Source organism: Coffea arabica, chromosome 3e (assembly GCF_036785885.1).
Source record: "Coffea arabica cultivar ET-39 chromosome 3e, Coffea Arabica ET-39 HiFi, whole genome shotgun sequence".
NCBI lineage: Eukaryota > Viridiplantae > Streptophyta > Magnoliopsida > Gentianales > Rubiaceae > Coffea > Coffea arabica.
Window position 1 is genome coordinate 3,991,320 of NC_092315.1, and position 26,136 is coordinate 4,017,455.

The window sequence follows — 26,136 nt, forward strand, 5'->3', positions numbered from 1 at the left end:
AAAATTTCTCCAGCGCCCGATAGGATTCTGAAAGAAAATATAAATTTGATATTCTTGCATGCGATCCAACTACCTAACACAATGGTTAGAAATGACTTGGGTAACCCATTCCAAATTGCCAAATACAACAGAAGAGGTTTCAAGTAACAACCAATACTCCTGCATAAACACATTCAATTGCATGAATGTAGAAGCGGAATCTTCCTGTCCCTGGGTGGAGGAAGAAAATCTTACAAGGACATCTTCAAAGCTGTAGAGTTTGTATCTAATGACACGATACCTCTCCCCTTCCCCTGTGGAAAAGTAAAAGAAGATGGAAGGGTTGATTAACTTGGAATCTTGTGGAACGCGAGTTGGTTGAAGTGATGATAATGCCCTCTACCATCTTTCTGGCTTCAGTTTCCCAATTCTGACTATTGACCATTGGTTTGCTGAATTTGGCATGTGAATTTTCTGCAATTCGTCAGTCACGGACAATGTTTGTGAATCTCTTTTGAACAGTAACAACCAAGACAATGACTGAATTGATACTTAGGACCCCTGTGGTCAAGTGCTGAAGGGGGAACGTTGTAATATATTTTAAGTTGTTTTGTTGAATCTCTTTTTCATATACTGACTTAAGGTCCAAAAATCAAGTTTGAGGGACTTTTTAGAAAAGACAGATCTGGAATGAATGGAACTATAGAACCCAATAAGCGGTTTATGCATTTTATTGGAGTTTTTTCTCTTGCTATACAGTTCTTCAAATATTACTTTTAGAAATTTTCTGCTATTTAGTTCTCTTCAAGCTGGTAAAAATTACATTGCTTTTCTTATGATTGTCAGAATAGAGGTTTCTAGTCAAAGTTAAAGTAGGGAAGAGGAGAGTGGCAAGATTTGAGGCTCCAGTGAATGGTTAGGTATCTGCTGTTTATTGTATTAGTTTGTTGGCCACCAAAACAAGGACATATTATATCATCCGAATCCAATTGTATTAATTAGTCATTTTCTTGTAGAAGAAAGAATTTTGAGGCTTTGCAGCTTTTGGACAGATTCCATAGGAAGACCTCATGTCGAGGGAGTTCTATAATTGCAAAAGTTAGATCATAAGAATGGCAACTTGATTTTGAAAAATTACTTCAGATTATGAGCAAGCAAGAAAAAGAAAAGGAAAAAGTGGATTTCTTAGTGCTTTTTAAAGGTCAAGAGGGTCTCTAGTTGCGTGTCTTGAATGATAGTAAACAATGGGAGCAGAAGCTACACTATATAAAAATGGAATCATGAAATTGATAAAAGCCTGAGGAAAAAATCCTTGTTGATTTAAGTTCCTAATGTAACAGTTATAATCTGACAACTGGTGAATGATGTACAAAAGTATGCTTTGAACCCTGTTAATTGATATTCATATTCCAGAAAAAATGAGCAAAATTTGGGTGGCAAGGGGTATATGTTCCTTTACACATTTGCTGTGAAAGCAAATATCATATATATGTTTTTGTCTGATGGATTATTACAAGCAAAACACAAATGTTACAGGATCTGAAACCACCGCGGTTCTTCTGTAACTTGAAAAAGAAAAAACCTGTAGTTGCTATGGCCTTTCTTCTGTTAACTTCCTATTCATAGTCCACAAAAAACTGTTTTGCTACAAGAGGCTTTTAATTTCGAAGTTCTTCTTCGAGAACCCAAGCTGGGAATTCCTCTCTCCCTGAGAGGTTTCTTCTCTTCTAATTCTTGTAGGCTGATGCAGCTTTTGGGATATTCATACCCCACATCCCAGGCCTCTGGCTTCTGATCCTTTCATGATTCTCAGTTTCTTGCAGGATGACATAAACATTCTGCAAAAGTGATAGGCAACTTGATTATTACACAGGTTTACAAGGCACAGCTCAGAGAAAGAGAGAGAGAGAGAGCTTACTCCCAGGGAACATCACCAACTAGCATCAAGTCACCATCTTTATCTTCATATGCAGGTGCATATTCTGATCCTCTGTAACCTTCCCTCTCAGAATACTCACCTATTGTGAGTTTGAACATATATTCCAAAGCTTTGAGGAGCTCCGGGTACCCCTTGTATACTTTCAGATCAATCTTTCTAAGATAAGGGGCTCCATCCATGCTCACTTTGACATAGAATCCAGTCTCAGCTTCTGCCTTCTTTTGTTGGAGACTATTTTTCCTGTAGGACCTGACTGGTGGCCACCCCACGATCTGTGCCCTGCCATAACACAATAAATCCAACAGTCAGCTGATTGCACTACCACTTATATGTTACCAGTAATGAAAACTCTCTCTTATCTAGAATACTGATGCAGAAACTTACTTGGCAGCAGGTGCAGCTTCGCAGTCGCCATGTTGAGCATCAAGATCATCGTTTTTTGCACTTTCTTCAGCGCACTCAGGCAAGCTTCTCTTGTTATTCTTAGTACATGATGCTGATTCTTTCTCAGACTCGTCAGTGCCTGGCAACCCCAACCTAAGCTCAGTTGCCTTGAGATTCAGATCATTTTCATGAGCCACAATGGACTCCATTCTTCCAAGATTCTCAAGCTCTTCTACACCTTCACTTGTATAACCAAATCCGAGCCACCCCAGATGCTAAAATCAAGTTCTTGAACCTTGAACTGATTGATCGAAGCCAAAAAACTGTCTTCCCACTCCTTCAAGATTTCTATGCAGAGATGCTGCTTTCTTGCAAGGAAAGAGAAATGTTGTTAACCAACTTGTAATGTGCAACTGTTGGAGAAATTGTAAAAGTTTGTAACGCAAACTTGCAAAGAAAGGTGTTTTATAGGGTATGATTTTATAAAGTAGAAGTAGTAGTTAAGTTGTATAATGGTGCTAGCAATAGAAGAAGTGAATAAGTATTAAGGTGGTGGCTTAATATTTTTGTGTGAAATGTGCATGATTTTCGGACAAAGGCAAGCTCAGCTGTCGGCAGCATTAGCAGCAGCTTTGAGGCAGCTGCTCCTACATTTAGGGGACAAGAGTTGGACAAGCTCAGCCGCCCAGATGGACGACTTTCGAGAACGCGATGGGGACGGTCAAGATGCGTTTTAGGGGGTCGCGGGAGTGAAATCAGGAACGTTGGATTGAGGAGGTGGGAGGAATGGAGGAACCTCCCATGTGAATTAAACGGGTCCACATGGGTGTTGGGTACCCACAGAGCATAGGCATGTGAGAATTAATCCACTTTGCTTAGTTCAAATTTTGGGATAATTTGATGGTTAGTGGCTTTATAATCACAATTAGTATGACCGGGTTTACTAGGTCATAGCCCCTAATCCATTTTCAATTACTTATTGATTTATTTTTGTGTTTCTCTTTTTTTTTTCCCATTCATTTTTCTCCAACTATCGACGCGGACGAAGGAATACTACATGTATTTTCCAAACCAGCTATTATGTCAGTCCATTAATTTCACATAAAACGGTACCGTTTTTTTCTTTTTCCTCCCTAGGCAACCAGAGTGGAAGTCTTGAAGTTAATAACGTAATTTGACTCAGTTTTTTGGTCTCAGTTCAATCCGGACATTCTCTCTCTTATTTATGGAACTTGTTATTTCTGTTCAGTTCTGAAATCTTAGCCGAAGTCAATTGCAGAAAAATATGAGGCATAAAAAGGTTTAACAGCAAGGCACGTGTCCTTAATCGTTTGTCATCTGTGATGAGATGTTTCTGTGACCATGAATCAAATAGAATTCCTTTCCTCCAATGTCAAGTAATTGCACAAGCTAAAGTAAAACTAGTACTAGATCAAGCCGCGTACAAATGTGAATGGGCATACAACCTCTATCATATGTTAGTATTTGTGAGTCTCTGTATATAGTTGTTTATCTTGAAAAATATCTTGATTTTGGTGGTTGGGGGGGGGGGGGGGAGAGGAGGTTGGTAAATGTCATAATTTCTTGATTTAGAAACATAACATATATATAGTTGTTTATCTTGAAAAATTAACAAGAGGACTTTGATCTTGATTGGGGGAGGTTTTTTTTGGGGTGGGGGTGGAGTTGGGTGGTAAACATGGTTCAAAGACTCTGTCGAGTCGTCAATGGAACGGGGTTTTTTGTTCCGATGTCAGGACGAGATAATTCCAAAATAATGAATCGTCGAGAATTTGACCGAATCACAGAAAATTCAATCGAAACATCTCCAAGACGAATAGAAACGATCGAATCGTTCCAAGTCAATTCGAATTTTTATTATTTTTGTTTATCATATTTTTTATTTTTTAAAATATTAAATATTTTAAAAATTTACGTCTCATCGAAATCGTGACCAATGTGTTGAAGCCGATGTGAAACCGTCTGTGCCATGACCGCGACCGCAACCGGGGCTTTGAACTATGGTGGTAACTGCCATAATTTCTTGATTTAGAAGCATAACATTACTCACGACTCCCTTTGTCTTGCGCCAAAAAAGTCTCCAGAATTTTGGCAACCAAAGAGTTAAGGCATATCAATTTCTTTGCAAACACTTCTAGTCATTCCCAAGACATTGAATCTTCCTACTTCTTACCAAAGCAACGCATCCACCTCCCACGCCCTGTAATCAATCCTACATAGTAGATGTACGAATAAGGTAGAACATCATGTTCGGGAAGGTCAGCAAAAACCACTTATAACCAAAAAAGTTCCCATGGTTGCAGTTTTGGTCCACCAAAATGGACAATATACCTCCTTTCAAGATTCAAATAATCATTTTTTTTTAAACTTTGCGCTTCAATTAAGATTGTATTGGTTGGGGCCTCTTGATAATTTTGTTTTTTCAATTTGTTCTCAGCTTGAACTTCCATGTATTTGCGAGACCCTATTTGATAACCCAGTTCAACACTTAAATTTAATAGATTCAGATCTTAACATATTCAGACCGTTTGATAACCAAAAATTAAATATCTGAATTAATTAAGTGGCACTGAATTTTCTAAACAAAACTTGCTCATAAAATTAAGTGATAAGACATTCACTTATCACTCAAATGTATTAGATTTAATATTTAATATTTTAATAATTTATTGGATTCATATTTCAGATTTCAGACTTTAGTTTTCAAACTTCAATTTTATCAAACGCACCCTAAATGTAGATTTGGCTCTTGATAGGAGAGCACTAAAAAGAGTTTTGGATTGAAGTGTGCCACATGTAGATAATAAGTTCCTAACTAATGAAATTAGTTGATACTTGAGGCTATTGAGACAGCAATATTTTTAGGTCCTTTATGGTACAATCTCGTGCCACAGATCAATTACTGCAATATTTAAAGTTACTATTGGAGTTTGGATCTAAATTTGGGGTGCAAACAAGAAAAAAAATTATTATTATTATTATTTTTTGCAACTACGAGGCAATACTGGATCCATAATTACTCCATTAAGCCAGATGCGTGAAAAAGCTACCTATTTTCTGATGGCCTGTGATAAAGTTACAAACAAGTTATAGTAGGTATAACTTTAACCCAAAGAAGAAAATCTTCTTGTCGATTGCAAAACCTCTTTATTAGCTCTTAAGGAAGCAATTACAGCAAACTTGATTAGTGAAACCACATTATAAGCAATTAATCAAAAGACACAAGTACTTTCAAGGAAAGCCCCACCTTGTTTGTTTGTCTGAATCATTTCAAACCCACGAGATTCTCATTCCATGGACTTGTGTGCTGTGCTAATTTTCATCAACATTAGGGTCCAGTCTATTTAGCGGCGTACGTGTGGCATCATGTCTCAGGGAAAGTGCCCAGTAATTGCAAATGGTTTTTTTCACTTTTGTGCCTTTAGTCAAAATGAAGCAGCAAATTAATAACTTGTTCAAAATTTCAAGAATTGCCCGTATACGGTTTTAATACTACTAGTTTGGTCTGGAGTCTGAACATATACTAAGAAGTTTGAGCAATATAATTTGAAAAGTTCCATTTGCATGTGAAATGATCGAGATGCTAATTCAAGACGATCAACAGGGGAAATTAGAAAGCCAGAAAAAAAAAAGAATTGTATACAGATCAAAAAGGATCTCTGTGTTGGTTGTTATAGAACTCATGATGATCTATGTATCATTTTTTTTTTCATTATTTGAGTTTTTAATGGTTCTTGTCAAAGAAGAAAAATAAAACATACTAATTACTAACGACCAATGGTTCTTGTCAAAGGAAAAAAAAAAAAGACCAATGGGGATATATATACACACACACACACACACAAATCAGTAATGTTGAACATTATAATAAAACAAAGGATTTCTCCCTTCATTTCATGTTAGTTTAAGCTTGTGATTCCTGTTTCAGCTGGGATTCTTACATGAAGTGCATGTTCATTAAGTTATTGAGAAGGAATATGTTGAGTCAGTCAGAAGGAAGCATGCAGCATATTTGGGTTTCAGTACATACAATTCAAAGAAGATGCCATTCTCTGTCCCCTACATTGAAGAACAGTTCACTTTATTTTAAGTCCCAGTCTCCCTACTTTTTCTTGGTTTTTCTTCTTAACTATTGGAGTCCCTGCATTGTCATTCGATTGGAAATGATTAGTGACTGCAGCGATTTGATTAAAACGAATTGTCGGTGGGAAAAATATTATAGATATGTTGATTGAGTTTCGTAGATACTTCATTGAATCATCTGTAAATTATCCAATCTAGAATTATGAAACTTCATTGTAAAAATGTTCCTTAAGACGCATATGCAGGCTAATGGTACAAAAAGACAATCATTTAATCATTTAGTGGGTCGGTGGAAATATGAATCTGTTTTGCTGCTTCATGATTTTTATTTTTCAAATCTCATTTAGCTCATTGTTTATGCTAACTTCATTATTAGGCAATGGCTCACGTAATGGTATAGATCATTACTGCCCTAAGAACAATACTGTACCATGGTCACTGTTATTAGTGTGCGATTAACAGATTAATCGATCTGGTCTTGTTGAACTATAGAAAGCGATTTAGCAATGGTCAAACACATGCAGAACTAGAGATGGCAAGGGAGGTGAATGCCCGTCCTGCATGGAAGGAATGGGGCAGGGGATGGGGGAATATGTCCCGGCACATCCCTAGGGGTGGCATACTAATTCCCCCCACCCCCGCCCCGTTTCCCCCGTGGGGTTAAAAAAAATTTATTATATAATTTCATTATAATTAAATTTGAACAAATAATCAAGTACTAAAATATCAACATATCATCAAATTATTATTCATTGTAACTTCACAATTGAAACTCATAAAAATAATTAAACAAAAGTTATTTGAATACAATCTAATATGATAAAACAAATATAACTAAAATAATCAAATTTTTACTTTTGATACAAATATAATCACTAAATTATTATTGTATTTTTTGAGAAAAAGTGTTATTGTATTAAGTGTAGTTAGGAATTTAATATAAATGTATTAATAAATTTAGTATAAATAATTAATAATTTTTATTAATAGACATGTATAATTAATAGTATAATTGATAATATCATTATATATATAATTATGCACACACATATATATATCTTTTTTTTTCCCAAACGGGTGGCGGGCCGGGGGTGGGGCAGGGGAGTATACCCCCGCCGCATTTCTAAACGGGGGGAAAAAATTCCCCCCAGCCCCAATAGACCCCCGCGGGGCACCCACCCGCACCCGTTGCCATCCCTACACATCCCTTGCCCCATTCCGCCTAAATTTTAACATAGTATACTAGCTATGCATGTTTCTATATGTGTAATATGAAATAAATACTATATTATTATTATTATTATATAAATATATTTGTATGAATTAAGTAACATATTATGTTATTACGATAAAATGATGTAATATTTTGTTAAAATTTCAAAAGAATAATTAAGCAAACGTGAAGGCGGAGGGGACATGGCACGGGTAGGGGAGCAGGGGGAACAGGGCGGAGGCGCGGAAACTTTTATAAAACGAGGAGGAGCAGCTTTTGCGTTTCAAAATCACCCCTATGCAGAACTTTGTATTGTTATAACTTATATCTATAGTCAGTCAAAACATGGAATAAACTTTTACTTGATGGCTATACAAAAGATTATTCCTATACCTACAATTCTAGTGACAAGGAAAGAAAAGAATAAGCAAACGTGAGGGTGGCTTTTTTTTCCTTCAGAATATGAACCATAGATCTTTAAAGTTTAATGAAGATTAACGGAAAATAATTGCGATTCATAAAAAAGTTTGAATGTAGTAATAGTATTAGTACTGATCGCTCTGTAATAGAACTATCAAAGGAGCACGAATCCGCCACTCCAATTTTTTCCCCCTTTATAGAGGTTGGAGATTTTTTTTTTTAAATTCTATTCGTTTTCCATAAATATATGTGTCGTAAAAAAAATTTAGAAAAGAAAGATGATATACCTTTTTGAAGAAAAATAGTAAGTGTACAGCAGAACATTCTCCTTATTTTCTGAAATTTAGATATTAATCTGTCGGCATTGCTAGCTTTCAATATCAAACAACTTTTAGTAGGATGGATCGACTTGTTTTGTTGTCCAAGCTAAGGTTTGATTGCCTTGCTTTTCGTCATAATTGCTGAAAGAACATACAAAGGGACAGCTGCACTCATCAAGACTGCTGCAAAGTTAGCTGGAAAACTTTGGACGATGAGAATGAGATGTAACCAAGCAATACAGTACCCTAGCATGCAATGAAAGCTGTAAGCTAATTATTCTTCACACACCTGTTGTACTTGAAATCAAAATAAGGATTTTTCCTGGATCTGAAGAACATCAATTTTGTGATTCAAAACGAACCAATTAGGAATGTGTCCATCTGTTCAATATTTTCATGTCCACAAAAAATAAAATAAAATAAAATTTTGAAGTTAGGATATGACAAATGACTCATCAGAGGAGTCCTATATTGACCAGCTGGTTAAGCTGGCTTCATGACTGGGCAAGATTTGACCACCTACGAGGAGGAACCGACTATTTGAGACTTTTGATTCGAGGGATTACGCTAATTAATGTCTAACTGAAAGGAAAATTGATAATAATGTTAATAATGTTAGTGTTCAGATCATTTAAATGGCATAAAAAAAATGTTTATTAATTATTAAACAAGGTGATATAGACATTGCATTTTAGTTGTCAGTGCTTTGAATCTTGCTTCTTTGAGTTATCCTTTTCTTTTATCCATTTCAGTCGGCTCCTAGTCCCCGTATTAAGCTTGGTCCATTTCAAAATCCTCTTTTAAATTTGCTGACAATACATGAAAATGTGACTTTTTTTTCCTCAGAATGTAGAAACAGCTAACCTGTTGGTTCATGTTACAAGAAATTTTGTATCTCATTCTTGAAGCTAAAGGCACATGATATGTAATGTACAGACACTGCCAAACTTTTATCAGCTAAAGCTACCTCAAACTCAAAGCAATGAACATGAAGAATATCAACTTTGAGGGGAAAAGGGTTGGCCATTTACTGCACGGGATCGAAGACAAAATTTCCTCTTCAACTTTTGGCCTTCAAGGCATTGTCTGCAAAGTTGGTGTCACTCATTATTAGGGTTTTGGGAACCTTTTAAAAGAGGACGTGATTATGGCTCAAACTCTTTTGCATAAAAGATGAGCGTGAATACAGCTTTTAAGCGCCTTACCGGAATAACACAATAAACAAAAGCTTTTACTGGTGCGCAGGCTTAAGAGTTAGATTAATAACCTTCAACTAGACCACCTAAACAAGAATGTGAAAGTAAAATTCATGTAATGATATACCACCTGTATATATTCTCCTTTTTCATCGTTTTGCAAATTAAATGAGAGTAATTAATTAAGAAAGCAGTTTTTTTTTCTGTGTTAACTAATTGGCTGATTAGATCACAGAACAACTTGGTTAGAAGGCAGTGTCTGTATAAGAATACATCATGCATGATGAGGTTGGATCAGGATTCTTGGCTGCAGGAGCTTCCAAAGGCTAGACAAGAAGACAAACACAAGGTAATCAGTATATATGTTACGCATGTATGTATAAAAGTGGTCCCGAAGAACATCAATACACAAGGGAAACCAACTCATGAAACTTCAACTCCCAACATATATGAGCATAATAACAAAATAGAGGCTGTCAGAGTGGGGGGAAGGTCACCTTTTCCAGCAATAAATCCGTGGGGATTTCCCTTCTGAAAACCCTTATCATCTCTGGCCAGCGGACAGGACCACTCCGAGCTATTATATCAAACAAAGGTTCCACCACACTTTGTTGTGTTATGCAGTCTTCACAATCTTCAGATATATATTGGTCCAGTTCGTGTGTTATCAATACAAATCCACCCCACCAGTCCATCCATGATCCAACCCACCCACCCACCTCCCCTTCCTTCAACCCCTTCACCTCCATCTCCACCTCCAGCCCTCTTGATGTCTCTTTCTACCATGTGCATATGAAACTCTGCAGAGATAGCTTAGCTTGTGCCGTTCAAGCAAGTCAATCCCTGCTCTAAAGTCTGAACTACCCAACTACCATGCATACACCCTCCCCCCCCCCTCTCTCTCCAGGATCAAGGGCCTCTCTAGTTAATTCTGTCCCGTTCCTGTAATTCTTATGATTTTTGATGTAAATTCGTAATTTTTTTTTGTGTAATCGTGAATTAGTTGTACGGGTTAAAAGAAATTCACGTTTACACCAAAATTGTATCATTTTACACTAAATGTTATAAATATTGCACAACTAGATGGAAGTTTTTAAGGGTAGACACTACTGCAGATTTTTAGCTCTAGAATAAGTCAAATTAGTTGCTAGAAGTAGTTCTAGGTTTTTAGTTTTTTTTTTTTTTTTGGACTAATGCAAGTTTTTCTTTAATTCCAGGTATTCTTGTTGAAATTCCTTTGGAGATAATTGAGTTTGTAAACGAAAGCTGATTAATGAGATACTTAAGCCTTTTTTTTTTTCAGTTTCTAAATACAAATCATGATATCTATTTTATACTTTAATCAACAGTAGATAATAGACAATACTCTCGTGAACCTATAAAGAAGAAAAAAAAAGACAATGACAAAAAAAGAAAAGATAAACAAATGATAGGAACAGAAAAAAAACGATGATGATGTGATTGTTTTATGCTTATTGTCCCCAGGAATCAAGATCCAACTCGCTTTACATCTTCTTTAGACGTGAACAACAGAGATTCTCATAACACGCCAAGGTTCAAAACTAAAAATTGCAGATAATGCTGATTGCCTGTTTCTTAACAATCAACTTGAAGTAGAAAATCCTTTTCTAGCAAATGCATCAAGAAAAGTACAAAACTATGTCTTTTTGGTTTTATCTCATGAATAATTTTTTTTATGCAGCCAAAACTTTGGACAAACACAATTAAATTAGCTTATTCAATATACAGAAAGCTTCATTACCTTTTCAGTCGATCTTATGTTTATGCAATTTTCTTTGACATTTTTTCTGGTTAAATTTTCTGATTCCCAAGATAAATGTCTTCATCTTTTCATCAATTAATACCTTATTCTTGATTTTTAGATTTTATTTGAGGCTATCTGCAAGTGATTTGCGTTAAGTACCTTAAATTGATACGTCCAGAGCACTTAGTATACAGTTCAGTTATTTTAGACTTATTTGGGAGTGTGTGATTTAGTTATTTTATTAGGTTGTAGTAGGAATTAAATTCTTACACACGGAGTGAGCAAAAAGTGAGATAACTTTTTCAAAACTTTTTCCATGAAACTTTTATCAAACTTAAAACATATTTAAAACAATTAATCTTTAATGTGGAAAAACAAACATAAGGGCCGTGGAACCGGAGAAAAAAGAAAAGAAAAGAAGCAGTCAATTTCATAAGCTGAGCAAAAATTTGGTATCCTGCTCGAAGTACCATCCTGCACATTTAAAGCAGCTATCTGACATTTTAAGTAGTTTTGAGCTGTGGGGTGTAAGTGACAGATTTCGCGTTCTAGATATTCCATTTATACAGAAAAAAATGATAATTCTGCATTGAATTAGTTGACTACGGAAACTAATCGATTAATCTAGACTACATTAACGCCTATACTGTATAAGCGAACTACATAAACTAAATGATTAATTGAGGCTACACTAACAGCTTATATAAGCGAGTAATTAAAGATGCATCTCATGTACAAGCCTTAAAACTAAAGTTCATATTAAGCAACATAGATATATAGGCTGGTATATATACTGTTAGAAAAGAAAACATATATTTTAAGCTAAAATGTTCAATTGAGCGAAGGACCGGTTAACTACGTACAGTGGTTAATTCAATTCTCATGGTAACAAAACGTATTTTCAGACTAGAAGACTCAATTAGGAGCCTAACTGCTTTTGTTAGGTGAGTAGACTTTGAGAAGAAACCGATATTCCCTGTTCAAGTGGAGGTGGCTTTAATTAGGGAATGAGACTGGAATTGAGAAGAACCACAAGTCCATATACACATTCGTGTGGTGGCTGGTTCTGAACTCTGATATTGTTCTGATCAGTGGGGTACAAATTTCACACGGGAGGGTACGATTCTTTGGTTTGGTTGGTTGGTTCATCTCTTTGATTTGGGCCCTGAATGTGTATGTACAGAAATCTCCCATGACAGTGCTAAATACATGTATATCTTCTCAAGTGGGAAACACGGCAGTTGCTGTTGCCTGGTTGTCACCCGTCTCCTTTGAGGATTACATAATATTCTCTTTCTTTAGTCTTCCCTTTACACGTTGCTGGTATTGCCACGTCCATCAACCCTACACCATATGCAGTTCTAGAGGATGTGTCCTTGTCCCATTTAACTATAGCTATCTTCACTGTCTGGTAATTTTGGAATTGATAACGTTTCATGAATGGAAGAATTACTTTATGTCATGAGTTGGTTGAAATCCTGTTTGTTTTTCTGTATTGGGAATTTGATTACAGTTTTGCTTTTTTCAGTGAATTTGATCCAAAATGTATTGACATGGATTTTCTATTAATAGAACTTTTTTTTCTACTTCAAACTTTTTTCTTGGGAGGAACAATGTGATCATACCAGTCAAATATGGTATTGTTCTCAGTTGCTTTAGATTTTAGAAAATTTAATGACAGAAATTGATTATAAGAATAATCAGAATCAATACAAGCTATTGTTTAGGTGATTATAAATTTTAACTTTTTAGTAATTAAAAAAAATCTATGATCAGAATACAAAAACAGCAATCGATAACATCACAAAAACTGATTATCCAAAATCAAAATCCAAAATTAGTTCAAATAATCAACTGAGAGCAAGCCCTATGTGATATTGTCGCTTCTTAATTAGGAAAGTAGTTAAGTTAGTAGGATACATGATGTCTAATATGTCGAGGTTCCTAACGATTATCAAAACAAATAGCATATGAAGTGAGCTATTCAACATTTTCGCCTATCTAGTGTCCGTATAATTTTGTTATAAGAAAGAATATATATATATATATATATATATATATATATATATATATATAAGAACATTTCAAAGAAGTTGTTATGTGATGTAATGTAAACCAATTAGCATTAATTCTCCGTTTTATGTACGTAGTTTTTGAGTCATGTTCTCGACTATCATAATCTGCAAGTTCAAAAGGGGAAAAAAGGGAAGAAAAGAAATGATGTGCCTTTCCATTGCCGTTCCTCTCTCCTTTTCTTGTGCCTTCTTAAAATTAACAATTGTTAGATAAAAGAAATGGAAAATGGCAATTCTCTTTAGAAAAAAAAAAAAGAAAAGAAAGAAAACGTACTTTAATTTCATTAATTGACAAATCCACATTCCTTCATCTAGCAGATTAGTTGCATGGAAGAATATCATAACCACATTCACGAGAATTAGAAACTACTCATGCATAGGTGCTTAAAAGATTTGCTACAGTATTGGCATCTTTCCAATCCACTGAAGGTCATGTATTTGTTGGAGAAATTAGCTAGTGAAGGCAAAGGAAAAGGGATCTGGAAAATGGCATAGTATTCATATTGTGTTACAATTCATATACTAGCGGAAGCAAATACCAACTACAAACTAATAAGACTATAATTTACAAGAACCCGATTACCCTTGATATTCATAGATGTTTCTAAACAATCCTGATTATCCCTGATATTCGTAGCAATTTACAGTTAATTTCCTAATAGGTTGCTACCAAAGAGTTCGAAAATAGTTGGCACCAACATGATACTAAGTGCTAAAAAGTGGAAGGTTGAAAGCTAGCAAGATTCTAATGTGAGGAACTTGTAACAATTCTCACCTAATCATGCATATATTTTTGCAACTACTGGCTAGGTATCATCTTGTACATTGTTAGCCTAATGCTAGCATTAAGGTAGTAGCCTCAATAAGACATGGTAATAGAATAGATGACAAGTGACAATTTGAGACTTGATATGAGACTCTCTTACTGTCTTAGAAACTCAAAGGATATATATTAGAACTACTAGAATCATTCATTGGCAAACCTTTGCAGTTCGGAAGCTTGTCGAATGAGACTCGGAATTTGTTAATTTCAGTACGATCCAAGGAGTACTTGCTATTGGCCTATCAACCATGTAAATCCAATAGAATAATGAGACCAAAAAAAAAAAAAAAAACCTTGAACTTCATCTAAAGCAAGCTGAAAGCATGGAAAGGTCTCAACTCTCAAGCATACGTAAGTGATAGGGGAAGGATCATTCACCAAAAAAAAAAAATTTTTTCTAATAAGACAACAACTTAATCATAATAGGAGCTAAAACATTTCATGTTTGTTACTTTTCATCATCTGCATCACCTACAGAGTTGAACCGAAGCATACCATACAAATGTCGAATGCACGATTCCTATCAAGAATCCGTCTAGTTTTGAAATTTTCATCAGATAGATCATTGCTATCCGATATTGGTCCATTCAAAGAGATTAATGGACCTAGCTAGAATATTGCAGAACGTTGCTGTATTGGCCCCATAAAAGTAATTTCCTTTCCCTATCTTGGGTCAATAGGGTCAAAGAATGCGGTTCAGATATTAAGAAGGGTGATGACATATTATTTTTGAGGTCCAGTTGCATTGTGTATTCAATAGTACTCGTACTATAAGCTGCAGACAAGTTTCTTGTAAAGAGTTTTCTTCCTCTCTTTTTTTGTGTTAAACGAGATAGTAATTTCATCTTTTTCTCAGATGCTATATGAAAAGAGGCTCTGCTTTAATGATGACAAGCTATGGTGGGATACTGGCTTTAAATATTGTAGCATTCTCATCAGGTGCGAATGTTTTTTGAGCAGTGAGGGTTAAGCATAATTTATCATCATTAAATTTTGAGAAATGACAGAATGTGACTAGAGAATGAATGTCATGCCAATAGTTTCTCGTAGTGATTTCCACCAATAATTGGATCTCAATTGTGGAGGTACATTTAGATTCAATTGATGATTTGACATAGACTTGAATCTAGAGGGCCACAGCAACTAATGTGTACAAATCTGTGAAATCCCGTGGTAAAGTTTAATTGTTGGAGCAGAAAAAGTTACTAGTATCTATTTTTATTTTCCTATTACAATTACTGTCGTAGTATATTCAACAGAAGAAATTGAGAGTTTGTTGAATGCAATAATGTGTTTTGTTGGTTTTAGGCTCTTTTTCAGACAGTCAATAAGGGAGCCAAAAATCACCCCGAAAATTTTCTCAACTTTTGGGGACAGCTTGTTTTGAATTCTAAAATGTGCATTCATCTACATAGAATTAGATTTTCATTTATCTTGATGTTTCAGTTTCAACAGAATTCGACTGTATGCCAACAATTGTGTAAATAGGCAGAATGTTCATGCATATACCTTAAAAGAAAGAAAGAAAGTATGCTCATGCACACATATATTTCTCAGTTAAAGTACTATGAATAAAGGAAAAGGCCCGTGATTGTAGGTCATCTACATCACATTTTCAGTATCATCTTGGTTGAAATTGATAGCTACTTTTTCCTTCAAGTGCAAATGAATTGCCAAAACTTAATTAAGCTTCGTTCTTCCAATAACTTGTGAAATGAAATGAAATTTTTTTATTGAAAAAGTTTTGGTCTAATGGTTAACATTAAAATTTCATAACTTAGAGGTCCTGTATCCCAATCTCCCTTCCCCCTCTCTACTTCTTAAAACTCATCTTTCTTCAGTAGCGAAATGAAACCTTTTATTTTTCTTTCTTGTCACTGCTTTTTTTAATTCAATTTGCTGAACATATCTCATCTTTTCTCAAATTTATCATAGCACAACTCGTTTGAAGTCCTCAATTACATAAATTGCACCCTTTTATGAGGTCGTCTGTTAGTGCTTTTTTCTCTTCTTATTCCAAAACTCTCCCCTCTCTATCCTAAGAAACTTTTACAAGTATTTTGTTGATTTTAAACTGCACCAACCGATGACTTCATCCATGAAATATTCACACTTGATGCTTGTCCCATCATTTTGGCACAACTACCAACAGGTACAGCTTAACTGTCTAAAACTTGAATAATTTTTATTTCATCTTTCCATGAGAGCTTGGTGAATATTCTTGGACTGGTTTAACAACAAAGATCAATTGCAATATTTCTTGTTTCTTGAATGCCTCTTCTCCATAGGCTGTCATTGGTGCTACTAAATCCATTCCGGGCCTCTTGGCAGAGGAGATCAAGTCCCATATTAAAAGGAGATCCTACTCCAAAAAAAGTGATTCACCCTATCTCTTTTAATATAGCAAATTGATCCTTTTATTAATCAAACCATCAACCAATATATGGTGTCTTGTCCATTTTCACACCATTAGTAAATCTTTGAACATATGTATATATCCCGTATCACCACCAAGATCACGCACTTTTTAACTATTCAACCCTCAAACTAATTAATGGAGAAACTTAAACAATTAATTAGTTGACTTAATTATTTTCTAATTAGATTTAATTAGTGAACATAGATCTAATTGATGAACATATTAACTCAAAACCGCGTAGATGGGAAGAAACATGATGAGCCCGACGAAAGCCCGGTCAGACCCATTTGCAATTGTTAGACATTCCAAGCAATGAGTGCTATAATCAGCCCCCACCATGGGGATCCATTGTCCCTGCTTCAACCAACATCTGGAATAATTATTATTGTGGTGAAGATTCCCAAATATTGCATTTGTGGGCCTCACGTAATTAAATACGATTAGCGAGGACCTCTGGTACTTAATTAGGACTAATATTCTACTGATAGCTTGCATAACATGTCTCCTGAACTTAGGGTGGTAACTCCTGAAGAAAGGAAAATAAGCAAGGTAAAATGACCTGCCTGATTGGTTGACCAAGGACCAGTTTGGAACGTGAATAAGTATTGAAATTAATTAAAAGCTTTATTGATGACGTCATGGCATAGCTTCCCAGAATATGAATTCTGGTTTGGGTTTTTCTTAAAATTATCTAAAAATAAAATTTTCAAATTAATTTCTAAATGAATTTGAAAGAAATGAAATACTTAAGATCACGCTTTTCTTTTTCCTTTTTTTTTCATCAAATTTGAAGCATGTGTAACGAGTCCCGCAGCATCTTTTTTTTTTTTTGTGTTGTGACTTGTGAGTTTTAGAATTACATGTTAAAAAGACAAAAGAAGAATGCAGTAGCATGTTCTATCAACAAATAGAGAAAAAAAAACCGAGATTCAATTAATTTTAGAACTTAAAACTCTTGCAGAATCCTACAATCTAGTTTAGCATCGGTCAACTTTAATCTTTTGAAAGCAAAGCGGCCTTTCTGCTCATTTAACGGGCAGCCTCGGTTGGCAAAGCACGGACAGACATGCAAGAATGGAAGTGGTGAAACTAGTTTAACCACTAGTTAAAGTGCAGAATCCCTTTTGGCAATTTCTAAGAAAGATTCACCACGAGGACATGTCGAGAATTTGGTATGATTTGCTCAAATTTTATAATGGATGGATAAACAGAGAATCACTTTTCCTTCCTACAACAAAATATCAAGGCTTTAGGCTGAAAGTCCTATCATGTTCACGCCAGATTAATCCAAATCCTTCAGAAGCATCAGCAACAAGGACATTAATCTGGGCATGATCATGATATATAGGACTCTAACCCTGCAGCCTGATTCGTTGTTGTAGGATGTATAAGTGACTGTTTGTTTGTGGATCCACTATCAAATTTCAGCAAATCCTACTAAATTCTTGAAGAAGTAGATTATGATATTACATGCTTATAAAAGTTTGATCTAATAGTTAAAGTTGAGATTCTAAAATTTAAGGATCTAGTAATTAAAGTTGAGACAGTAAAAATTACACATCCTCTTACCATATGTCAGTTCACTCTAATTTCGACAAAATCTTGCATGTTTTCTTGGTCATGTTGCTCAAGAGTGGTATTATTATTCTTTTTATTTCAATTTGGCATGCAATTTAAAGCAAACAGTCATTCCATCATATCGTCATCTTCTTTGATATCTCGATAAAAAAATATATTAAACTTTTTTAAAAAAATTTTTAGAGTAGAAAATCCTTAGGTCACTAAGTCAAAAAGAGGTTCTCAAAGTTCGATAGTCGATGCCCGGCCACAACAGGATTTTCAGTTAATATATGTCTGCTTTTCTAGATATATAAATGAAGATTAACTAAAAGTTACAAAATGTAGATCAGCATTTCCCTTCATTTGCTTAATTCTCTTTCACTTTCCTCGATTTCCTCAGTTCACGTCCAGGATAGAGTCTTTCCCGGAACAAGGGCAACAAGGCTTTAGTGCATTTGATGAAGATGATCAATGTTTATATATCATCCCTTGGCAAAGTGATATTTGACTCGTATTTATACATATCTTAGTGGGTATTAGGACCACCAAATATCCCCTCAAGAACTTAGTTTATTGTAAAAGTAATAAAACTCCAAAAGTTTATTTATAGCTGGGAGTCACTTTCTTCAATGAGATAAGAAGGAGATGTTTCGATTCATAAAGCAAAAAACAGTCTCTTGTATTCTTGTGTGATTTAGACTCAACCAAGTCAAAAGATGAAGAGGGATGTGTTTATCTTTTGGGAAGCCCTTTTTGGACAGTATTTCGGAAAATGTGGTTGGGAAAGTTTGAGGTCGGCACTAACATGGATTTGGGAGAGGGGGCGCTTAAAACTCATATATAGCTAGGTAGGTTAGAAAGAAACAGGCCAGAATGGGGTTGGGGGGATGTTGACTGGGCAAGGGCACAGCTAGGGTTTTGGGATGTTTCCCTCTCTTACAGATGTGACCTGTCTCAACTTCACAACCATACCCTCAAAGCTTAGAATGCAATGATGTTTATTATTGCAATTGATTGATGTTCATCTCCTGTGCAGGAAAACCAAAAAAAATTTTTTTTTTTACACAACATGCCATTTATGTCGATCAAACCATGTTTGTAAAACTTTTTTACTTCTGCTCATTACTTATTAGGGAAATGCATGCAATTATAGATGCAAGTAATTAAACAGGGAGTGATACCTTTTTTGTTACCTAAGTTGAATAGGGTTATCCAAATCCTACTGGCAATGTAGTGGAAACAGTGGAAAGTTGCTGCTTTTCAATTCATGAAATATTTCCGGTGGATATTAGTAAAGATAAAATACACTATAATTTAAAGGGTTTTTATAACGGGTGCCTTCGTGAACACATCTACATTTCACTCAACCAATCATGTATATAAACATACTAACAATTATTATTTTCTCTTACATTTATACACTTTTAGATAGAACGTAAACACAAGCATAACACTCCCCAATTGCGAATCACATGAGATTTAAAAGATTTGTAAAAGTAACTAAAACATAAACCCCTCCTGGGTAGTTCGATTGGTCACATTCCCTCCTTAGGGTACGTTGTCCATTACTCCCACAAGAGTTCGAGTCCTAAGGTTAATGTGTTCGGGGGGATGGGACCTCTTCTCTAGGGTCACAAGGGGATTAGTCGGGTCGAAGGGCCAGATATCCCCTGTGTTAAAAAAAAAAACTAAAACATAAGGGATGAAATACCTAAAATTTAAGCATAGAGAGATTTAACACATCTTATCGCATGCCCTATTAGATAGACCGTAAATACAAGCATAACACTCCCCAATCGTGAATCACGTGAGATTTAAAAGATTTGCAAAAGTAACCAAAACATAAGGGATGAAATACCTAAAATTTAAGCATAGAGAGATAAAATAATTATAAGATTGTGAAAATTAGCGATTAGAGTGATCTATAACTTTGAAACACATTGGATTTGTTACTTTCCCATTTTCTGTTGTAATTACCACTAGTTTTAGAATTTGTTGATCTCTCAGTGTAGGTAGGGGTCCAAGCTTAAGTTTTGATTCCCCATTACTCTTCTAATGGTATAAAATTCAAAGAAATGGTAAGTTAATGTATCCCAAATGCTTGTTTGGATTGTTATTTTTCAAAAATTTTGCAGAAAAAAAAAATGCTTTAACAATTTGATATAAGTGAGATAAAAAGGTGATCCAGAAATATAATCATGAAAAAAATTAAGAATTTTTCTTTGAAAAACACTCCAATCAAACTCCAATCCTTTGGGGTCTAATAGTTGCCATTTACACTTCAAATCATTAAAGCTCGTTCAATAGTATACATCAGTCGGTTTTGTGTAGAGGAAGGGCATGTTAGTCTCATCTCTCATGGCACGAAAATGAGAGAGAGAGAGAGGGATTTTGTACAAGGCAGCTGGATGTTATTTAATGAAATCAATTCAATGCATAAATCATTCGTTCATGTGTGTGCATATGCATGATGGGGCATTTGGGAGCTTCGCAGAAGAAACATATGTAAACATACCATCTTAAATGGACCATTAGAAGGAATAAAAAGGACAGATATAGAACCAATATCCAGTCACAAAACCATCCATCCATCTTAGGACTATCTATGCATAACTCCGATTGATAGAACAGTTACACTCAGCGAATTGAACTACCGGCATAATTAGTTGCAGTGATAATAATGTTTCTTCCAACATCTATCCCATTCAATTAATTTATAATTTCAATGAGTAAAACTTATCATTGTGTACACATTGTTTATGGTTGACTTGGTATCCTGCCTCGAATTATTTGCTTGCACATCAAACTGAATTTAACGAGAGTAACGATGATGTAAATCATGGGAAGTAATACTTTATTAAACCAAAATAAAATCGAAGAATAAAAAAGTGGACGTGCATTTAGTAAATGGATCTGTCTAACAGATATCTATTAAACACTCATTAAGATGTATTTCGTGTGTTAAATTTTTGAAATGGTAAGAATAATCAAACAAAGTGTATAAATATAAGAGAAGATAATAACTATTAATATATGTATATGCATGATAGATTAAATGAAATTTAATTGTGTTAACGAGTATCTGATAGGCGGTTGTTAAAAAAACCTTTAGTAAATTGAGGAAATTTGACGAGGAGACAATTTCAGACCATGTCAGTACTCTAATGGTCTAACATGGTTCGCTTAACAAGTGCTTAGTGACATTCATTAAATGGGCAATGATGCTAACTTCTAGAAAAGTGTTGAATTGATTAAATGACGAATGCCAATAAAGGTAAGTCTATGTGTTTAGATTGCAAATTGTGTGGATTAATGAGTAGCCCCATAGACATGCATTAGATAATTCCTTAATACTTTTTTGACTTTGATTTGTTTGATTGGACAAGTTATACGTACAAGTCGAGCCATTCTGAAAAGGGGAAAAAAAAAAAGAAAAGAAAAGAAAAGAAAAAGAGGAGAATATGTTCACAGGGATGTCCAACTTTAGGCCGCCACATAATTAAATTATTTTTTGCTCATATTATTGCAGCTCAAATTGCAAGCATCTGGCACAATATCTCACGTCTAAGCAACTCTTTCCCTACTTTTGAAACCAAAATTTTTCTACCATGACATTATTATAGTGTTAAAAAAAAAAAAACAACAACAACAACAACTATACGAAATTCCTCTACGTACCCTTTTTTTCCCCAACAAACCATTCATCATTGGGAAAGTCATTGCTAATAAGTAGTACTAATAAAGGGAGAACCTTGCCGAAATTCATGGTCTATGATTGTTGATGGAACAACACATGGAAAGAGTTTAAGCAACAATAAAAGCAAAAGTTTTTTCCCCACAAATTCATGCTTAATTTTGTTATTCTTTTACTTGGTTTGCATAAATTAATTCATCTAATTAATACGATTAGAGAAAACGAAAGCTCAGTAATTGGGCGAGAAGACGATCATGCTAGTTACTTTAATGCAGGACCACAAATCACTCTTCTTGCTTCCCTTAATCATGCCATTCCCAGTTCTTCACATATATTAAAATCACAACCCCCATAAAATAAACCCTAACAAAGAGAAAATAAATCATTAGAACATCATAATGAAAATAAAAATTTCACCCACAAAAGCAAAAGCAAGGGCTTTTTGGTAATCTGGGCACATAAACAAATGTAGTAGTAACATGCCCTTGATCCCAAAAGATCAACATACCATGGATCTCCACGTGTCAATATACGATCCGTGGGAACCTGATAGAGCAATTTATGCAACCATTGGTATATATGCACATGAACCTCTATACATTGTTTCCTTATTTGCTACATTATTGCATTGAGTTTTCTCTCTTTTCTCTTGCTATCATCATTGAAAGTTCAGCAGACAAGAATAGGAAGAGGAAGAGGAGGAAGAAGAAGAAGAAAGAATAAAGGGATAGTGAGCTGAAGAGGGATTGATTTTTGAATGGAAGTTGCCCGGAAAATGACCACCATGCTAGGGGAAGAGCATGGTGGCTTGAACCTCAAAGCAACTGAGCTATGCCTTGGCCTGCCTGGAGGCGGAGGTTGCGCTGGAGCTGACACTGAGTCCCTGAAGATCACTGGGAAGAGAGGCTTCTCGGAGACAGTTGATCTCAAGCTCAACCTTCAACCTAACGAGCCTGTTGTGGATCTGAAGGAAAAGATGAAGGCTCCAGCTAAGGAAGCTACCAAAGATCCAGTAAAGCCTCCGGCAGCCAAGTAAGTCCTAAAAATCTCATACTTCCCTTGTTCCATCATCATCTGCATGTTACTATTACTGACACTAGGCATGGAATCATATACACACTATCACACTCATGGTCACACACACTACCGTACGTAAACTTTTATATTTTACTTTAGCAACAATTATTAGCCATGTATTAATCAACGAGCTATCGTTTAGGCATGCGTATATATAGAAAGTCTTTCTATATATCTTGGATGATTTTAGAATTATTTTCATGAATAAGATGGATGGTTAATCATGAAAATATAAAATGTTTATGGATTGAAATTGTTCCAGGGCACAAGTGGTGGGATGGCCACCAGTGCGATCATTTCGGAAGAATATCATGGCTCAGAAGAGCAACACTGAGGAGGCTGCTGCTGAGAAGGCTGGAAGCAGTGCTGCATTTGTCAAAGTTTCCATGGATGGTGCACCTTATCTTCGTAAGGTGGACTTGAAGATGTACAAGAGCTACCAAGAACTCTCTGATGCCTTGGCCAAAATGTTCAGCTCCTTCACCATGGGTGAGCGAGTAATTTTGTACTTTTAACCCGTAGCCCACATTAAAAAAAATTTTGGTAGTAAAATAGGGAATTATCCTGGTTTCTCTTGATTATATATGTTCGTAGCCATCATGAATTCCAAATATGGGAAATGGTGATACTCAAGATCACCAAAAGTGGATCTTTGAATCATCGTCTAGATGCTATAGCCAACCATTTCTGATTGCCTTAATGTTAGTGTAACAATTAAAAAAAATCAACTCCACTACTCCTTATAAAATTCTGGTTGCAGGTAATTATGGGCCCCAGGGAATGATCGATTTTATGAATGAAAGCAAGCTAATGGATCTCTTGAACAGCTCTGAATATGTGCCCACATATGAAGATAAGGATGGGGACTGGATGCTTGTGGGAGATGTACCATGGGAGTAAGTTTGCCTTCTCTACTAAGAACTCTAACACATGCAACCTTAACCAAATTAATGTACACGAGCTGTCAGGATAGAGAAGTTTTGTTAACATATGTCCAAGGATTTACCAGATTTAAGATTAAGCAGGTTAATCATGCATTGCCAAACTTGGGACTCATTAGCTAAATATTATCTGTATTTTGTCCATATCAGATTTTGCACATGAAATAATACACATCTTCTTCCATACCAAGAATCACTTTCCCTTAACCGGATATTTTGAATTAGCATTTAGCATTTCTTAGTTTAGTACGTGTAAAAATTTTGAGGAAATTGAACAAAGACTTGAGGATAAAAGTATCATGTGAATGCAAAATTGGCAAAATTGCAAAGTTGAAAAAGACGTACAATTCTAAGAAATTAGTCAAATGATCGAGCAAGAAGCACGGTTTGCTAATTATTTTCACTTACTATCGTGCAGGATGTTTGTAGATTCGTGCAAGCGATTGCGCATCATGAAAGGATCAGAGGCAATTGGACTCGGTACGTTTGCAGAATTCGTGATTACAAATTAATCTTTCCTTTGCACTTAAAAGATTTTGAGCTCTCAAAAATTACAACTAACAATTTCAATATTCCAAAAAAGTTGAATTTTATTGAGACGAGAGCTAGCAAAAGTGAGCAATTTTTGTACGTTGTTTTGAAATTTCAGCTCCAAGAGCCATGGAGAAATGCAAGAGCAGGTGCTGAAGCATGCCTGCTGCAGCAGCTTGTTGTTTGAAGTTAAGAATCCATATAGCTAAATGAAGATGAAGCAGGATGTTGTTTGATCAAGTGTCTGTAATTTTCTTTTAATAGTATATAGATATTAAAGATCTGTGGAAATTTGTAATGGACAAGAAGCAATAAACTATATCACTATTGTCTGGCTTGTTTATTACTAATAATCATCTGTTTGCTGTTGCTTCTTGTTGTCTTGTCCTTGCTGTCATAGTTGTTGAGTGTTTTATTCCTTCAAAAAAAAAAACAAAAAAAGACTCGAATGCCATCAATTTTATTAAATTTTTCCTTCATTATGAGATTCTTCAAATCACGTATTGGATTATATATTTTTTTTGTTCTTTTTATTTATTTATGGAGGTCATGTGTATTCTCATAATTTATTGATCTTTCAAGTCCATCGAAAACTCAAGGGAACAAGGCCATGTGCATGTTGATGGGGTAGTCCTTCATAATAACCAGTGATTATGCTAGCATTCGTTTTGGTATTTTAGATGATCGATCGATCGATCTACTGTGTATTTATCTATCTGGCTGGTAAAATAATGTGAGAGAGATTGAATGGCCGGCCATTAATGGGTTGGAATTGTATACTACAAGTGATGGTGGTTAGGAGCACATGCATGCCCCATTCTGCAAATTTGTGTCTGTGTTTTTAGTTGTGATATACTACTACGTATTCTACAACTTCTTTTATTTAATTTTATCCCTTCATTAAATTCAACCAAACCTACCTAAGCCAATATATATATATGGGAATTGAATTTTTTTTTTATACTATCAATTATATATATGTTAATAAGTGGAAAGTGGAATTCTATTCGGGGAACATTTTACTGTTTCTTGCATTAATTGGTGCATTAATTGGTATTAGGTAGTCAATACCATTTCCTTTTCAAGAAATTAGTTTATACCCATAAGTTGAACTCTTTAATGACTTTGATGGCCATTTCTCACCGGATCTCTCTCTCTCTCCCCTCACTAATGACCGTTCCAAAAGAATGATACTACTATTTCTTTGGATCAGAGATTGTGAACTCTAAGATGTTCAACCCAATAAAGTATGACTTCTTGTTCGCAAATAGTTGATGGCATGAATGATGCTAGGGACACAAAAATGGGAATGATCCCGGAAGCAACAAAAGCATCTAATAACAAAAGTTACTTACTTTTATTTAGTTTTTTTTTTTTTTTTTTTTTGTGTAACAAAAGTTCCTCAACTTGGAAGGTGATGAGTGACTGAGTGATATGACTATGTTGAAGCCTCACTTACAATTCCCTGCAGGAATAGTAAATTATGCAAGCAAACTGATGATGTTCCTGGGATAGGGCATAATGAGAAGACACATTCCACAAAGTTCATATCTGACAAGGGATTCTTAAAACTTTTTTTAATCAGACACGCCGCGATCCTATTCTTACTCCTACTTTAGCCTACACTAAAGGTAAATGCCACCCACCACAGCCAGGTGTGCGACCCGGGTCGACCAACGGATTAGTCAGGGCAAAG

The 26,136-nt window shown here is 35.2% G+C and overlaps 2 protein-coding genes across 2 annotated transcripts; one reads left to right on the forward strand and one right to left on the reverse strand.

Moving 5' to 3' along the window:
* Positions 1–1,427: 1,427 nt before the first annotated feature.
* On the reverse strand, positions 1,428–2,789 carry LOC140038871 (auxin-induced protein 22D-like). The gene is made up of 3 exons (XM_072084426.1): positions 2,303–2,789; positions 1,898–2,197; positions 1,428–1,817 (listed from the first exon to the last, which is right to left on the reverse strand). Exons 1-3 carry the CDS (start codon positions 2,509–2,511, stop codon positions 1,742–1,744), a joined length of 585 nt encoding a protein of 194 aa, XP_071940527.1. The 5' UTR covers positions 2,512–2,789; the 3' UTR covers positions 1,428–1,741.
* A 19,721-nt stretch (positions 2,790–22,510) lies between these two features.
* Positions 22,511–24,812, forward strand: LOC140038872 (auxin-responsive protein IAA14-like). The gene is made up of 5 exons (XM_072084427.1): positions 22,511–22,923; positions 23,231–23,457; positions 23,729–23,864; positions 24,328–24,389; positions 24,559–24,812. Exons 1-5 carry the CDS (start codon positions 22,649–22,651, stop codon positions 24,594–24,596), a joined length of 738 nt encoding a protein of 245 aa, XP_071940528.1. The 5' UTR covers positions 22,511–22,648; the 3' UTR covers positions 24,597–24,812.
* Positions 24,813–26,136: the final 1,324 nt, after the last annotated feature.

Coding starts and splice junctions, on each gene's coding strand:
- LOC140038872 (XM_072084427.1), top strand. CDS start 22,649: ATGGAAGTTGCCCGGAAAATGACCACCATGCTAGGGGAAGAGCATGGT. Junction 23,458..23,728: donor GTTCAGCTCCTTCACCATGG/GTGAGCGAGTAA, acceptor TTCTGGTTGCAG/GTAATTATGGGCCCCAGGGA. Junction 24,390..24,558: donor ATCAGAGGCAATTGGACTCG/GTACGTTTGCAG, acceptor TTGAAATTTCAG/CTCCAAGAGCCATGGAGAAA.
- LOC140038871 (XM_072084426.1), bottom strand. CDS start 2,511: ATGGAGTCCATTGTGGCTCATGAAAATGATCTGAATCTCAAGGCAACT. Junction 2,198..2,302: donor GAAGCTGCACCTGCTGCCAA/GTAAGTTTCTGC, acceptor GTGTTATGGCAG/GGCACAGATCGTGGGGTGGC. Junction 1,818..1,897: donor GTTGGTGATGTTCCCTGGGA/GTAAGCTCTCTC, acceptor TCACTTTTGCAG/AATGTTTATGTCATCCTGCA.